At 46.7% G+C, this 15,000-nt stretch overlaps 1 protein-coding gene across 1 annotated transcript in view; it reads left to right on the forward strand.

Moving 5' to 3' along the window:
- The window catches only part of LOC310865917 (brefeldin A-inhibited guanine nucleotide-exchange protein 3-like), a gene marked incomplete at its 3' end in the record, with an annotated part of 74,355 nt that overhangs the window by 38,818 nt on the left and 20,537 nt on the right, over nt 1-15,000 (forward strand). Inside the window, 4 exon segments of the mRNA XM_083775118.1 lie at nt 4,671-4,874; nt 6,079-6,239; nt 8,992-9,157; nt 14,157-14,264. Of these exon segments, the coding sequence (XP_083631244.1) occupies nt 4,671-4,874; nt 6,079-6,239; nt 8,992-9,157; nt 14,157-14,264 (639 nt within the window).

The raw sequence follows: 15,000 nt of genomic DNA on the forward strand, positions 1-15,000 counted from the left end.
ACATGGTGTTGGTACCATTAGGAGAGATAACATGATGTTGGTACCATTAGGAGAGATAACATGATGTTGGTACCATTAGGAGAGATAACATGGTGTTGGTACCATTAGGAGAGAACATGATGTTGGTACCATTAGGAGAGATAACATGATGTTGGTACCATTAGGAGAGATAACATGGTGTTGGTACCATTAGGAGAGATAACATGATGTTGGTACCATTAGGAGAGATAACATGGTGTTGGTACCATTAGGAGAGATAACATGATGTTGGTACCATTAGGAGAGATAACATGGTGTTGGTACCATTAGGAGAGATAACATGATGTTGGTACCATTAGGAGAGATAACATGGTGTTGGTACCATTAGGAGAGATAACATGGTGTTGGTACCATTAGGAGAGATAACATGGTGTTGGTACCATTAGGAGAGATAACATGGTGTTGGTACCATTAGGAGAGATAACATGGTGTTGGTACCATTAGGAGAGATAACATGGTGTTGGTACCATTAGGAGAGATAACATGGTGTTGGTACCATTAGGAGAGATAACATGATGTTGGTACCATTAGGAGAGATAACATGGTGTTGGTACCATTAGGAGAGATAACATGGTGTTGGTACCATTAGGAGAGATAACATGGTGTTGGTACCATTAGGAGAGATAACATGATGTTGGTACCATTAGGAGAGATAACATGGTGTTGGTACCATTAGGAGAGATAACATGGTGTTGGTACCATTAGGAGAGATAACATGGTGTTGGTACCATTAGGAGAGATAACATGATGTTGGTACCATTAGGAGAGATAACATGATGTTGGTACCATTAGGAGAGATAACATGGTGTTGGTACCATTAGGAGAGAACATGATGTTGGTACCATTAGGAGAGAGAACATGATGTTGGTACCATTAGGAGAGATAACATGATGTTGGTACCATTAGGAGAGATAACATGATGTTGGTACCATTAGGAGAGATAACATGATGTTGGTACCATTAGGAGAGATAACATGATGTTGGTACCATTAGGAGAGATAACATGATGTTGGTACCATTAGGAGAGATAACATGATGTTGGTACCATTAGGAGAGATAACATGATGTTGGTACCATTAGGAGAGATAACATGATGTTGGTACCATTAGGAGAGATAACATGGTGTTGGTACCATTAGGAGAGATAACATGGTGTTGGTACCATTAGGAGAGATAACATGATGTTGGTACCATTAGGAGAGATAACATGGTGTTGGTACCATTAGGAGAGATAACATGGTGTTGGTACCATTAGGAGAGATAACATGGTGTTGGTACCATTAGGAGAGATAACATGGTGTTGGTACCATTAGGAGAGATAACATGATGTTGGTACCATTAGGAGAGATAACATGGTGTTGGTACCATTAGGAGAGATAACATAGTGTTGGTACCATTAGGAGAGATAACATGGTGTTGGTACCATTAGGAGAGATAACATGATGTTGGTACCATTAGGAGAGATAACATGATGTTGGTACCATTAGGAGAGATAACATGGTGTTGGTACCATTAGGAGAGATAACATGGTGTTGGTACCATTAGGAGAGATAACATGGTGTTGGTACCATTAGGAGAGATGACATGATGTTGGTACCATTAGGAGAGATAACATGATGTTGGTACCATTAGGAGAGATAACATGATGTTGGTACCATTAGGAGAGATAACATGGTGTTGGTACCATTAGGAGAGATAACATGATGTTGGTACCATTAGGAGAGATAACATGATGTTGGTACCATTAGGAGAGATAACATGATGTTGGTACCATTAGGAGAGATAACATGATGTTGGTACCATTAGGAGAGATAACATGATGTTGGTACCATTAGGAGAGATAACATGATGTTGGTACCATTAGGAGAGATAACATGGTGTTGGTACCATTAGGAGAGATAACATGATGTTGGTACCATTAGGAGAGATAACATGGTGTTGGTACCATTAGGAGAGATAACATGGTGTTGGTACCATTAGGAGAGATAACATGATGTTGGTACCATTAGGAGAGATAACATGGTGTTGGTACCATTAGGAGAGATAACATGATGTTGGTACCATTAGGAGAGATAACATGGTGTTGGTACCATTAGGAGAGATAACATGATGTTGGTACCATTAGGAGAGATAACATGATGTTGGTACCATTAGGAGAGATAACATGATGTTGGTACCATTAGGAGAGATAACATGATGTTGGTACCATTAGGAGAGATAACATGATGTTGGTACCATTAGGAGAGATAACATGATGTTGGTACCATTAGGATAGATAACATGATGTTGGTACCATTAGGAGAGATAACATGGTGTTGGTACCATTAGGAGAGATAACATGGTGTTGGTACCATTAGGAGAGATAACATGATGTTGGTGCCATTAGGAGAGATAACATGGTGTTGGTACCATTAGGAGAGATAACATGATGTTGGTACCATTAGGAGAGATAACATTATGTTGGTACCATTAGGAGAGATAACATGGTGTTGGTACCATTAGGAGAGATAACATGATGTTGGTACCATTAGGAGAGATAACATGATGTTGGTACCATTAGGAGAGATAACATGGTGTTGGTACCATTAGGAGAGATAACATGATGTTGGTACCATTAGGAGAGATAACATGATGTTGGTACCATTAGGAGAGATAACATGGTGTTGGTACCATTAGGAGAGATAACATGGTGTTGGTACCATTAGGAGAGATAACATGGTGTTGGTACCATTAGGAGAGATAACATGATGTTGGTACCATTAGGAGAGATAACATGATGTTGGTACCATTAGGAGAGATAACATGGTGTTGGTACCATTAGGAGAGATAACATGGTGTTGGTACCATTAGGAGAGATAACATGGTGTTGGTACCATTAGAAGAGATAACATGATGTTGGTACCATTAGGAGAGATAACATGATGTTGGTACCATTAGGAGAGATAACATGATGTTGGTACCATTAGGATAGATAACATGATGTTGGTACCATTAGGAGAGATAACATGGTGTTGGTACCATTAGAAGAGATAACATGATGTTGGTACCATTAGGAGAGATAACATGATGTTGGTACCATTAGGAGAGATAACATGGTGTTGGTACCATTATGAGAGATAACATGATGTTGGTACCATTAGGAGAGATAACATGGTGTTGGTACCATTAGGAGAGATAACATGATGTTGGTACCATTAGGAGAGATAACATGATGTTGGTACCATTAGGAGAGATAACATGGTGTTGGTACCATTAGGAGAGATAACATGATGTTGGTACCATTAGGAGAGATAACATGATGTTGGTACCATTAGGAGAGATAACATGGTGTTGGTACCATTAGGAGAGATAACATGGTGTTGGTACCATTAGGAGAGATAACATGGTGTTGGTACCATTAGGAGAGATAACATGGTGTTGGTACCATTAGGAGAGATAACATGATGTTGGTACCATTAGGAGAGATAACATGATGTTGGTACCATTAGGAGAGATAACATGGTGTTGGTACCATTAGGAGAGATAACATGATGTTGGTACCATTAGGAGAGATAACATGGTGTTGGTACCATTAGGAGAGATAACATGGTGTTGGTACCATTAGGAGAGATAACATGATGTTGGTACCATTAGGAGAGATAACATGATGTTGGTACCATTAGGAGAGATAACATGGTGTTGGTACCATTAGGAGAGATAACATGATGTTGGTACCATTAGGAGAGATAACATGATGTTGGTACCATTAGGAGAGATAACATGATGTTGGTACCATTAGGAGAGATAACATGGTGTTGGTACCATTAGGAGAGATAACATGATGTTGGTACCATTAGGAGAGATAACATGATGTTGGTACCATTAGCAGAGATAACATGATGTTGGTACCATTAGGAGAGATAACATGATGTTGGTACCATTAGGAGAGATAACATGATGTTGGTACCATTAGGAGAGATAACATGGTGTTGGTACCATTAGGAGAGATAACATGATGTTGGTACCATTAGGAGAGATAACATGGTGTTTGTACCATTAGGAGAGATAACATGATGTTGGTACCATTAGGAGAGATAACATGGTGTTGGTACCATTAGGAGAGATAACATGATGTTGGTACCATTAGCAGAGATAACATGATGTTGGTACCATTAGGAGAGATAACATGATGTTGGTACCATTAGGAGAGATAACATGATGTTGGTACCATTAGGAGAGATAACATGGTGTTGGTACCATTAGGAGAGATAACATGATGTTGGTACCATTAGGAGAGATAACATGATGTTGGTACCATTAGGAGAGATAACATGATGTTGGTACCATTAGGAGAGATAACATGGTGTTGGTACCATTAGGAGAGATAACATGGTGTTGGTACCATTAGGAGAGATAACATGGTGTTGGTACCATTAGGAGAGATAACATGGTGTTGGTACCATTAGGAGAGATAACATGATGTTGGTACCATTAGGAGAGATAACATGGTGTTGGTACCATTAGGAGAGACAACATGATGTTGGTACCATTAGGAGAGGTAACATGGTTTTGGTACCATTAGGAGAGATAACAAATCTGATCTCAGGTCAGAATGGGTTAATTAAAGGGTCCCCCCCCCCCCCCCCCATAAAGGTCAGAGGTCGTTGCGGGCGGCCGCCCTGTCACTCAAGCTGCTGCGTCACCAGGAGGCGGACCAACAGAGCGCCCGGCTCTTCGTCCAATCGCTGGCCGCGCTGCTGCCTCGGCTGCTGGGATTGGCCGGCGCAGACGGGGCCAAGGAGGTCGACCAATCGTTGCAGAGCTTCTCCTCGGCCTTCTGCTCGGGACTTCAAGCCGGTGAGAGAGGCCACACCCCCCTGGATCTAAACCTGACCAATCAGACCTCACCACACCCCCTACACCTGACCAATCAGACCTCACCACACCCCCTAAACCTGACCAATCAGACCTCACCACACCCCCTAAACCTGACCAATCAGACCTCACCACACCCCCTACACCTGACCAATCAGACCTCACCACACCCCCTAAACCTGACCAATCAGACCTCACCACACCCCCTAAACCTGACCAATCAGACCTCACCACACCCCCTAAACCTGACCAATCAGACCTCACCACACCCCTAAACCTGACCAATCAGACCTCACCACGCCCCCTAAACCTAAACCTGACCAATCAGACCTCACCACACCCCCTAAACCTGACCAATCAGACCTCACCACACCCCCTAAACCTGACCAATCAGACCTCACCACACCCCTAAACCTGACCAATCAGACCTCACCACACCCCCTGAACCTAAACCTGACCAATCAGACCTCACCACACCCCCTACACCTAAACCTGACCAATCAGACCTCACCACACCCCCTACACCTAAACCTGACCAATCAGACCTCACCACACCCCCTAAACCTCTCTTAAACTAACCAACGGCCCTCAGTAGTAGCATTTGAAGCAGTTGAAATCATAGACATATAAACATAGACATCCCCTCACAATAAGCTGTATATAGGAGGGGCTAGCGCCTCTCAAAAATGCATGTCGCAGGCATGAATTATTGACCCAATAACTATTATTTTAAGTATACTGTGATTGTATTAATGCAATTATTCTGGTGTCTGCTTTAGCAGACCGTTTGAGAGGGGGAGAGGTGGTGGAGTTGGCTGCTTTATAGCAGACAGTTTGAGAGGGGGAGATGTGGTGGAGTTAGCTGCTTTATAGCAGAAAGTTTGAGAGGGGGAGAGGTGGTGGAGTTAGCTGCTTTATAGCAGACAGTTTGAGAGGGGGAGAGGTGGTGGAGTTAGCTGCTCTATAGCAGACAGTTTGAGAGGGGGAGAGGTGGTGGAGTTGGTTGCTTTAGCAGACCGTTTGAGGGTCCAATGGAGTTATGAGGTTTTGTCCAAATCACGTTTTGCTACTTTCCATTGGTTGCTACTGTCCTCCGGGACAGCAACGAAAACTGACCTCTCTCTCTCTCTCTCTCTCTCTCTCCCTCTCTCTCTCTCTCTCTCTCTCTCTCTCTCTCTCTCTCTAGGAGGTGTGATGTCATCGGGTTCGGAGGTCGCGGTGGGCTGTCAATCACTGATGAACGCTGACGGTCTCTACGTGGTGTCGTATTACGCTCTTCTTCTCAACCTCAAACTGTGCTGCTGTGACTTCTACCACTGCAGAACTCTGCCCCCTGGTGGAGGCCTGGTAAATATCACACTGCAGTACAACACCGCCCCCTGGTGGAGGCCTGGTAAATATCACACTGCAGTACAACACCGCCCCCTGGTGGAGGCCTGGTAAATATCACACTGCAGTACAACACCGCCCCCTGGTGGAGGCCTGGTAAATATCACACTACAGTACAACACCGCCCCCTGGTGGAGGCCTGGTAAATAACACACTACAGTACAACACCGCCTCCTGGTGGAGGCCTGGTAAATATCACACTGCAGTACAACACCGCCCCCTGGTGGAGGCCTGGTATGAGTTAAAAAACGTTTGCTCGGCCCAGGCCGTAGCGTAACGGTCTGGGCACCGGACTGGTGATCCAGTCGTGGTGTGCCGCGGGTTCGACTCCCGGACCCGACACGGCCTTTACCGCATGTCATCCCCCCATCTCTCTCCCGTTTCCTGTCAGCCTACTTTCTATCCCTTAAAAAATCAATAAAGGCGTAAGCCGCAAAAAAAATATCTTAAAAAAAAAAAAAAAAAAAAACGTTTGCTCTGAAAAAAAATATATTCAATGATTTGCGCCACATTTTCAAAATTTTTCATTTTTTAACATATTTTTTATCCCACGATATTGTAACCCATTTTTCACCTCTGTGTCAATTATCTAATGTGATCCTGTGATCCTTCATGCCTGAGTGTCCAAGTTGCTCCTTTACACCTGACGGGGGGAGTTTCCCTGGTTGTACGTAGCGCGTGGAAGGAACACGTTATTCTGACGGGGGAGTTTCCCTGGTTGGACGAAGCGCGTGGAAGGAACACGTTATTCTGACGGGGGAGTTTCCCTGGTTGGACGTAGCGCGTGGAAGGAACACGTTATTCTGACGGGGGGAGTTTCCCTGGTTGTACGTAGCGCGTGGAAGGAACACGTTATTCTGACGGGGGGAGTTTCCCTGGTTGGACGTAGCGCGTGGAAGGAACACGTTATTCTGACGGGGGAGTTTCCCTGGTTGGACGAAGCGCGTGGAAGGAACACGTTATTCTGACGGGGGGAGTTTCCCTGGTTGGACGTAGCGCGTGGAAGGAACACGTTATTCTGACGGGGGGAGTTTCCCTGGTTGTACGAAGCGCGTGGAAGGAACACGTTATTCTGACGGGGGGAGTTTCCCTGGTTGGACGTAGCGCGTGGAAGGAACACGTTATTCTGACGGGGGAGTTTCCCTGGTTGGACGAAGCGCGTGGAAGGAACACGTTATTCTGACGGGGGGAGTTTCCCTGGTTGGACGTAGCGCGTGGAAGGAACACGTTATTCTGACGGGGGGAGTTTCCCTGGTTGTACGAAGCGCGTGGAAGGAACACGTTATTCTGACGGGGGGAGTTTCCCTGGTTGGACGTAGCGCGTGGATAGCCAGACTCAAATCACACGGTCGTCGTGTGGTATTTGAGTCTGGAGAGGCTGTGTATGGATCTTGTTTCCCGGGGGGGCGGGTTGAAACATTTTCTCTTTGACGCAATTGGTCAGAGCTACTGTCAGTCAAAGGTCTCAAGCATTGAAAGTCACTGTACCAAAGCCCGCCCACATTGCATACCGTGTCCCGATTGGCCGCCCCAGTTCTCTGGTGTAGGAAATGGGCGTACAATTGAGCCTCTCCAGACCGTAATCCGCCGGCAGGCAATTTTTTTTTTGCCAACGGCTGATTCGGTCTGGTTTATTAACCAGGCTAGCACGTGGAAGGAACACGTTATTCCAACCAGTTCCTTTCCCCTCCACCAGGCGCCCCTGGGGGGAGGCAGTTTAGTGACCAGGATTACTGCATGTTTTTTGTGAGGGTACCTACCCTAGGGGACGCGGGGAGAACATGTGAGGGTACCTACCCTAGGGGACACGGGGAGAACATGTGAGGGTACCTACCCTAGGGGACACGGGGAGAACATGTGAGGGTACCTACCCTAGGGGACACGGGGAGAACATGTGAGGGTACCTACCCTATAGGGGACACGGGGAGAACATGTGAGGGTACCTACCCTAGGGGACACGGGGAGCACATGTGAGGGTACCTACCCTAGGGGACACGAGGAGAACATGTGAGGGTACCTACCCTAGTGGACACGAGGAGAACATGTGAGGGTATCTACCCTAGGGGACATGGGGAGAACATGTGAGGGTACCTACCCTAGGGGACACGAGGAGAACATGTGAGGGTATCTACCCTAGGGGACACGGGGAGAACATGTGAGGGTACCTACCCTAGGGGACACGGGGAGAACATGTGAGGGTACCTACCCTAGGGGACACGAGGAGAACATGTGAGGGTATCTACCCTAGGGGACACGGGGAGAACATGTGAGGGTACCTACCCTAGGGGACACGGGGAGAACATGTGAGGGTACCTACCCTAGGGGACACGGGGAGAACATGTGAGGGTACCTACCCTAGGGGACACGAGGAGAACATGTGAGGGTACCTACCCTAGGGGACACGGGAAGAACATGTGAGGGTATCTACCCTAGGGGACACGGGGAGAACATGTGAGGGTACCTACCCTAGGGGACACGAGGAGAACATGTGAGGGTATCTACCCTAGGGGACACGGGGAGAACATGTGAGGGTACCTACCCTAGGGGACACGGGGAGAACATGCAAACTCCACACGATTTTTCAAATGGGTTCCCGCCCAGAATGGGATTCGGCAGTAACTTTGTGTGTGTGTGTGTGTGTGTGTGTGTGTGTGTGTGTGTGTGTGTGTGTGTGTGTGTGTGTGTGTGTGTGTGCTGTTGCACGTTTCAGAAGGAGTTTGTGTGTGCGGTGCAGAGCAGCGGCGTGCTGGTTCTGCTCTCCACGGTCTGGATAGAAGAACTCTACCAGCTGGTTCTGGACCGGAACCTCCTGGGAGAGGCTGGCTACTGGGACTGTCCCCAGTACCACGGCCTGGCCCTGATCACGGTCCTCACAGGTATATATATACACACACACACACACACACACACACACACACACACACACACACACTGTCCTCAGTACCACGGCCTGGCCCTGATCACTGTCCTCACAGGTATATATATACACACACACACACACACACACACACACACACACACTGTCCCCAGTACCACGGACTGGCCCTGATCACGGTCCTCACAGGTATATATACACACACACACACACACACACACACACACACTGGGACTGTCCCCAGTACCACGGACTGGCCCTGATCACGGTCCTCACAGGTATATACACACACACACACACACACACACACACACACACACACTGTCCCCAGTACCACGGCCTGGCCCTGATCACGGTCCTCACAGGTATATACACACACACACACACACACACACACACACACTGGTCCTCATTCACAAAAGAGAAATACGCCACAGTGTAACGGAGGCGTAAACAGATATCGTATTTATCCGTCCGATCGAGCTACGAATTTTCGCCGTGCAATTCAGAGAGTGGTGTGTACCACAGGTGGTGGTTAACAGAGTGGTGTGTACCACAGATGGTGGTTAACAGAGTGGTGTGTACCACAGGTGGTGGTTAACAGAGTGGTGTGTACCACAGGTGGTGGTTAACAGAGTGGTGTGTACCACAGATGGTGGTTAACAGAGTGGTGTGTACCACAGATGGTGGTTAACAGAGTGGTGTGTACCACAGATGGTGGTTAATAGAGTGGTGTGTACCACAGGTGGTGGTTAACAGAGTGGTGTGTACCACAGATGGTGGTTAACAGAGTGGTGTGTACCACAGGTGGTGGTTAACAGAGTGGTGTGTACCACAGAGTGGTGGTTAACAGAGTGGTGTGTACCACAGGTGGTGGTTAACAGAGTGGTGTGTACCACAGGTGGTGGTTAACAGAGTGGTGTGTACCACAGAGTGGTGGTTAACAGAGTGGTGTGTACCACAGGTGGTGGTTAACAGAGTGGTGTGTACCACAGATGGTGGTTAACAGAGTGGTGTGTACCACAGATGGTGGTTAACAGAGTGGTGTGTACCACAGGTGGTGGTTAACAGAGTGGTGTGTACCACAGATGGTGGTTAACAGAGTGGTGTGTACCACAGGTGGTGGTTAACAGAGTGGTGTGTACCACAGAGTGGTGGTTAACAGAGTGGTGTGTACCACAGGTGGTGGTTAACAGAGTGGTGTGTACCACAGATGGTGGTTAACAGAGTGGTGTGTACCACAGATGGTGGTTAACAGAGTGGTGTGTACCACAGGTGGTGGTTAACAGAGTGGTGTGTACCACAGGTGGTGGTTAACAGAGTGGTGTGTACCACAGATGGTGGTTAACAGAGTGGTGTGTACCACAGGTGGTGGTTAACAGAGTGGTGTGTACCACAGATGGTGGTTAACAGAGTGGTGTGTACCACAGATGGTGGTTAACAGAGTGGTGTGTACCACAGATGGTGGTTAACAGAGTGGTGTGTACCACAGATGGTGGTTAACAGAGTGGTGTGTACCACAGGTGGTGGTTAACAGAGTGGTGTGTACCACAGGTGGTGGTTAACAGAGTGGTGTGTACCACAGAGTGGTGGTTAATAGAGTGGTGTGTACCACAGGGTGGTGGTTAACAGAGTGGTGTGTACCACAGGGTGGTGGTTAACAGAGTGGTGTGTACCACAGATGGTGGTTAATAGAGTGGTGTGTACCACAGGGTGGTGGTTAACAGAGTGGTGTGTACCACAGATGGTGGTTAATAGAGTGGTGTGTACCACAGATGGTGGTTAATAGAGTGGTGTGTACCACAGGTGGTGGTTAACAGAGTGGTGTGTACCACAGGTGGTGGTTAATAGAGTGGTGTGTACCACAGATGGTGGTTGACAGAGTGGTGTGTACCACAGGGTGGTGGTTAACAGAGTGGTGTGTACCACAGATGGTGGTTAATAGAGTGGTGTGTACCACAGATGGTGGTTAATAGAGTGGTGTGTACCACAGATGGTGGTTAACAGAGTGGTGTGTACCACAGGTGGTGGTTAACAGAGTGGTGTGTACCACAGAGTGGTGGTTAACAGAGTGGTGTGTACCACAGGTGGTGGTTAATAGAGTGGTGTGTACCACAGATGGTGGTTAACAGAGTGGTGTGTACCACAGGTGGTGGTTAACAGAGTGGTGTGTACCACAGATGGTGGTTAACAGAGTGGTGTGTACCACAGATGGTGGTTAATAGAGTGGTGTGTACCACAGATGGTGGTTAACAGAGTGGTGTGTACCACAGGTGGTGGTTAACAGAGTGGTGTGTACCACAGATGGTGGTTAACAGAGTGGTGTGTACCACAGGTGGTGGTTAATAGAGTGGTGTGTACCACAGATGGTGGTTAACAGAGTGGTGTGTACCACAGGTGGTGGTTAACAGAGTGGTGTGTACCACAGATGGTGGTTAACAGAGTGGTGTGTACCACAGATGGTGGTTAACAGAGTGGTGTGTACCACAGGTGGTGGTTAACAGAGTGGTGTGTACCACAGATGGTGGTTAACAGAGTGGTGTGTACCACAGAGTGGTGGTTAACAGAGTGGTGTGTACCACAGGTGGTGGTTAACAGAGTGGTGTGTACCACAGGTGGTGGTTAACAGAGTGGTGTGTACCACAGGTGGTTAACAGAGTGGTGTGTACCACAGGGTGGTGGTTAACAGAGTGGTGTGTACCACAGAGTGGTGTGTACCACAGATGGTGGTTAACAGAGTGGTGTGTACCACAGATGGTGGTTAACAGAGTGGTGTGTACCACAGGGTGGTGGTTAACAGAGTGGTGTGTACCACAGGTGGTGGTTAACAGAGTGGTGTGTACCACAGATGGTGGTTAACAGAGTGGTGTGTACCACAGATGGTGGTTAACAGAGTGGTGTGTACCACAGAGTGGTGGTTAACAGAGTGGTGTGTACCACAGATGGTGGTTAACAGAGTGGTGTGTACCACAGATGGTGGTTAACAGAGTGGTGTGTACCACAGAGTGGTGGTGTGCAGAGTGGTGTGTACCACAGAGTGGTGGTTAATAGAGTGGTGTGTACCACAGGTGTGCAGGCGTATCGCAGGTGTATGTCATACTGAATGCAGCGGGTGCCAAGTGATCGGAAAATCACCCGACAACCTCATTTGCATTAATCTACGCCCCATATCGCATCCATAAAAGGCTTCAAGCATGACTCAGCAGACAGCAGTTTGTGACTAGCGGCTTCACAAATAAAAATTATTGCTGGAAAGAAATCACAGCCGCGGTCACTGCTGTATATGAATATAGCCCGCACTCTATTAATTTAATAATTCTACACATGTAGGAGCAGGAACAAGTTAGAGCTTTTATGTTATATCGTTTTGGCACCATTGTATATTTGCGATAAAGAACATTCATAAGTGAATACTTATAGGCCTACCTCGTAGGCCTGGGATCCTCTTGTCTGAAGAAATTATAATCCAGTGAGTTTATCCAGTGAGTTTTCACCAAATGGTAAGCGTTAATAAACTATTCTGTGTGTGGCATCCATGTGATCAATATACATTATTATAAATTAATACCACGACGCAAATGGAGGCAGATATATGGTTCTTGCAGCAAAGGCATTAGGCCTACGTGAAACTTTAATTGGCTGAGTCTCTGTCAACATAATGCTGATCAGCGAGTTACAGTGTGAGTCTCTGTCAACATGCTAATCAGCGAGTTACAGTGGTAATAACAATCATCATCCTTTCTTGTCTGTCCGTCATGTTTGTGAACAAGCGCGAGTGGAGGTGAGCTGGCTTAAAACTATGATATGACTGGCCGACTTTCAAACATGCTGATGCCATTCATTAGGCAAATGTGGTCTTCTATTTTTTATATAGGGCTAATTAGCCCTATTCATTTTCCAATGTGAATCCGTTCGGCAGCATGCTGCCCCACACACACACACACACACACACACACACACACACAGTCACACACACACACAGTCAACTGACTCAAGGAGCTCCGTAACAAAACAATTTCAATAGGCCTACTGCAGGCATTACTACACTAAACAATGTTGGATTCATACAGTGCAGAATGCAGATAAGTGTAGCCTATGTTCTTATTATAATTGTGAGTTTGTTTTTTAACATGCAGTGTGAGTCCGCGAAAGCCGATCTACAAGCTCACAACGCGTTGCACTTCGAGTAGAAGGCTGCCGAGTGAGCAGCCCCAATCGCGCATGATAGAAATATCCTAATTAATAAATAAATAAAAAGGTGTGCTTGCGGGGGCAGTTTCTGTATGGGACTCTATAGGCTAACTTGCCTCTAGAACGCATGCATTTAGGCATACAAGTGCACTCTGCTTTTTCTTTTCTTTCTTTCTTTGTTGGGGACACATGCCTACATATTTTATCTGCGATTTGGGAACTATTTATTGATTCAGCATGAAGACTAAAGCCTTCTGAATAAATCTACGCAAGGCGTACACCACCTACAGAGGTGGCGGAGGATTTGGCGGAGTTTCCGACCAACCAACGTCGGCGTCAAGTTCACGGTCATGTCCATGAATTCAGAATGAATGTGGGAATCCGCGGTCCCGTCCTCCCGACCCCCGAAAATGATCTTGCTTTTATCTGAACTGTCAAAGCACTTATTTAAATGGTGAATGATTAAGCCCCTTACGCCTATAGCCTGCTACAATTGCAAATGGGCAAGCTGTATGCTTGTCATTGTCACTTGGAAATAGAGGCGTGCAGTCCATTTATGCCTTTTTTTAAATAATATCACAGTACAGTGATATAGGCATCTGATGTCATGCCGCATGCGCTCCCAAATCAAGTGCGTAAATGCCTGTCCGCTCACGTTACGTAACGTTATGAGCGTAAACGTTGTGAACGAGGACCACTGTCCCCAATACCACGGCCTGCCCCTAAGCACTGTCCTCACAGGTGCACACGCACGCACGCACACACACGCACACACATCCTTTAATTTGAACACGTGTCTTTCTCTCCAGATATCGACGGCCTAGGAAGCTCTGCTATTGGTGGTCAGATGGTGAGGAAGGCTTCCAGCCAATCACCTTTCAGCTCTGACAAGACTGGCAGTGACATCACCATGGCAGGTCAGATGACGGGCGTGCTGATTGGTTGAATAGTCTTGTGTTCTTCTCTGTTTAATTTTAGTCATATCTTTGTCATCTGAAATGTTTTTTAGTCGACTAAATCTACAGTTGATTTTCACCTAAACCTATATTTATATCTCTTCTCCACTAGTCCCTCCCTAACATTTAGTTCTACTGGATCTCTTCTCCACTAGTCCCTCCCTGACATTTAGTTCTACTGGATCTCTTCTCCACTAGTCCCTCCCTGACATTTAGTTCTACTGGATCTCTTCTCCACTAGTCCCTCCCTGACATTTAGTTCTACTGGATCTCTTCTCCACTAGTCCCTCCCTGACATTTAGTTCTACTGGATCTCTTCTCCACTAGTCCCTCCCTTACATTTAGTTCTACTGGATCTCTTCTCCACTAGTCCCTCCCTGACATTTAGTTCTACTGGATCTCTTCTCCACTAGTCCCTCCCTGACATTTAGTTCTACTGGATCTCTTCTCCACTAGTCCCTCCATAACATTTAGTTATACTGGATCTCTTCTCCACTAGTCCCTCCCTGACATTTAGTTCTACTGGATCTCTTCTCCACTAGTCCCTCCATAACATTTAGTTATACTGGATCTCTTCTCCACTAGTCCCTCCCTGACATTTAGTTCTACTGGATCTCTTCTCCACTAGTCCCTCCCTGACATTTAGTTCTACTGGATCTCTTCTCCACTAGTCCCTCCCTGACATTTAGTTCTACTG

Source organism: Protomyctophum parallelum, assembly GCF_964188405.1.
Source record: "Protomyctophum parallelum genome assembly, chromosome: 10".
NCBI lineage: Eukaryota > Metazoa > Chordata > Actinopteri > Myctophiformes > Myctophidae > Protomyctophum > Protomyctophum parallelum.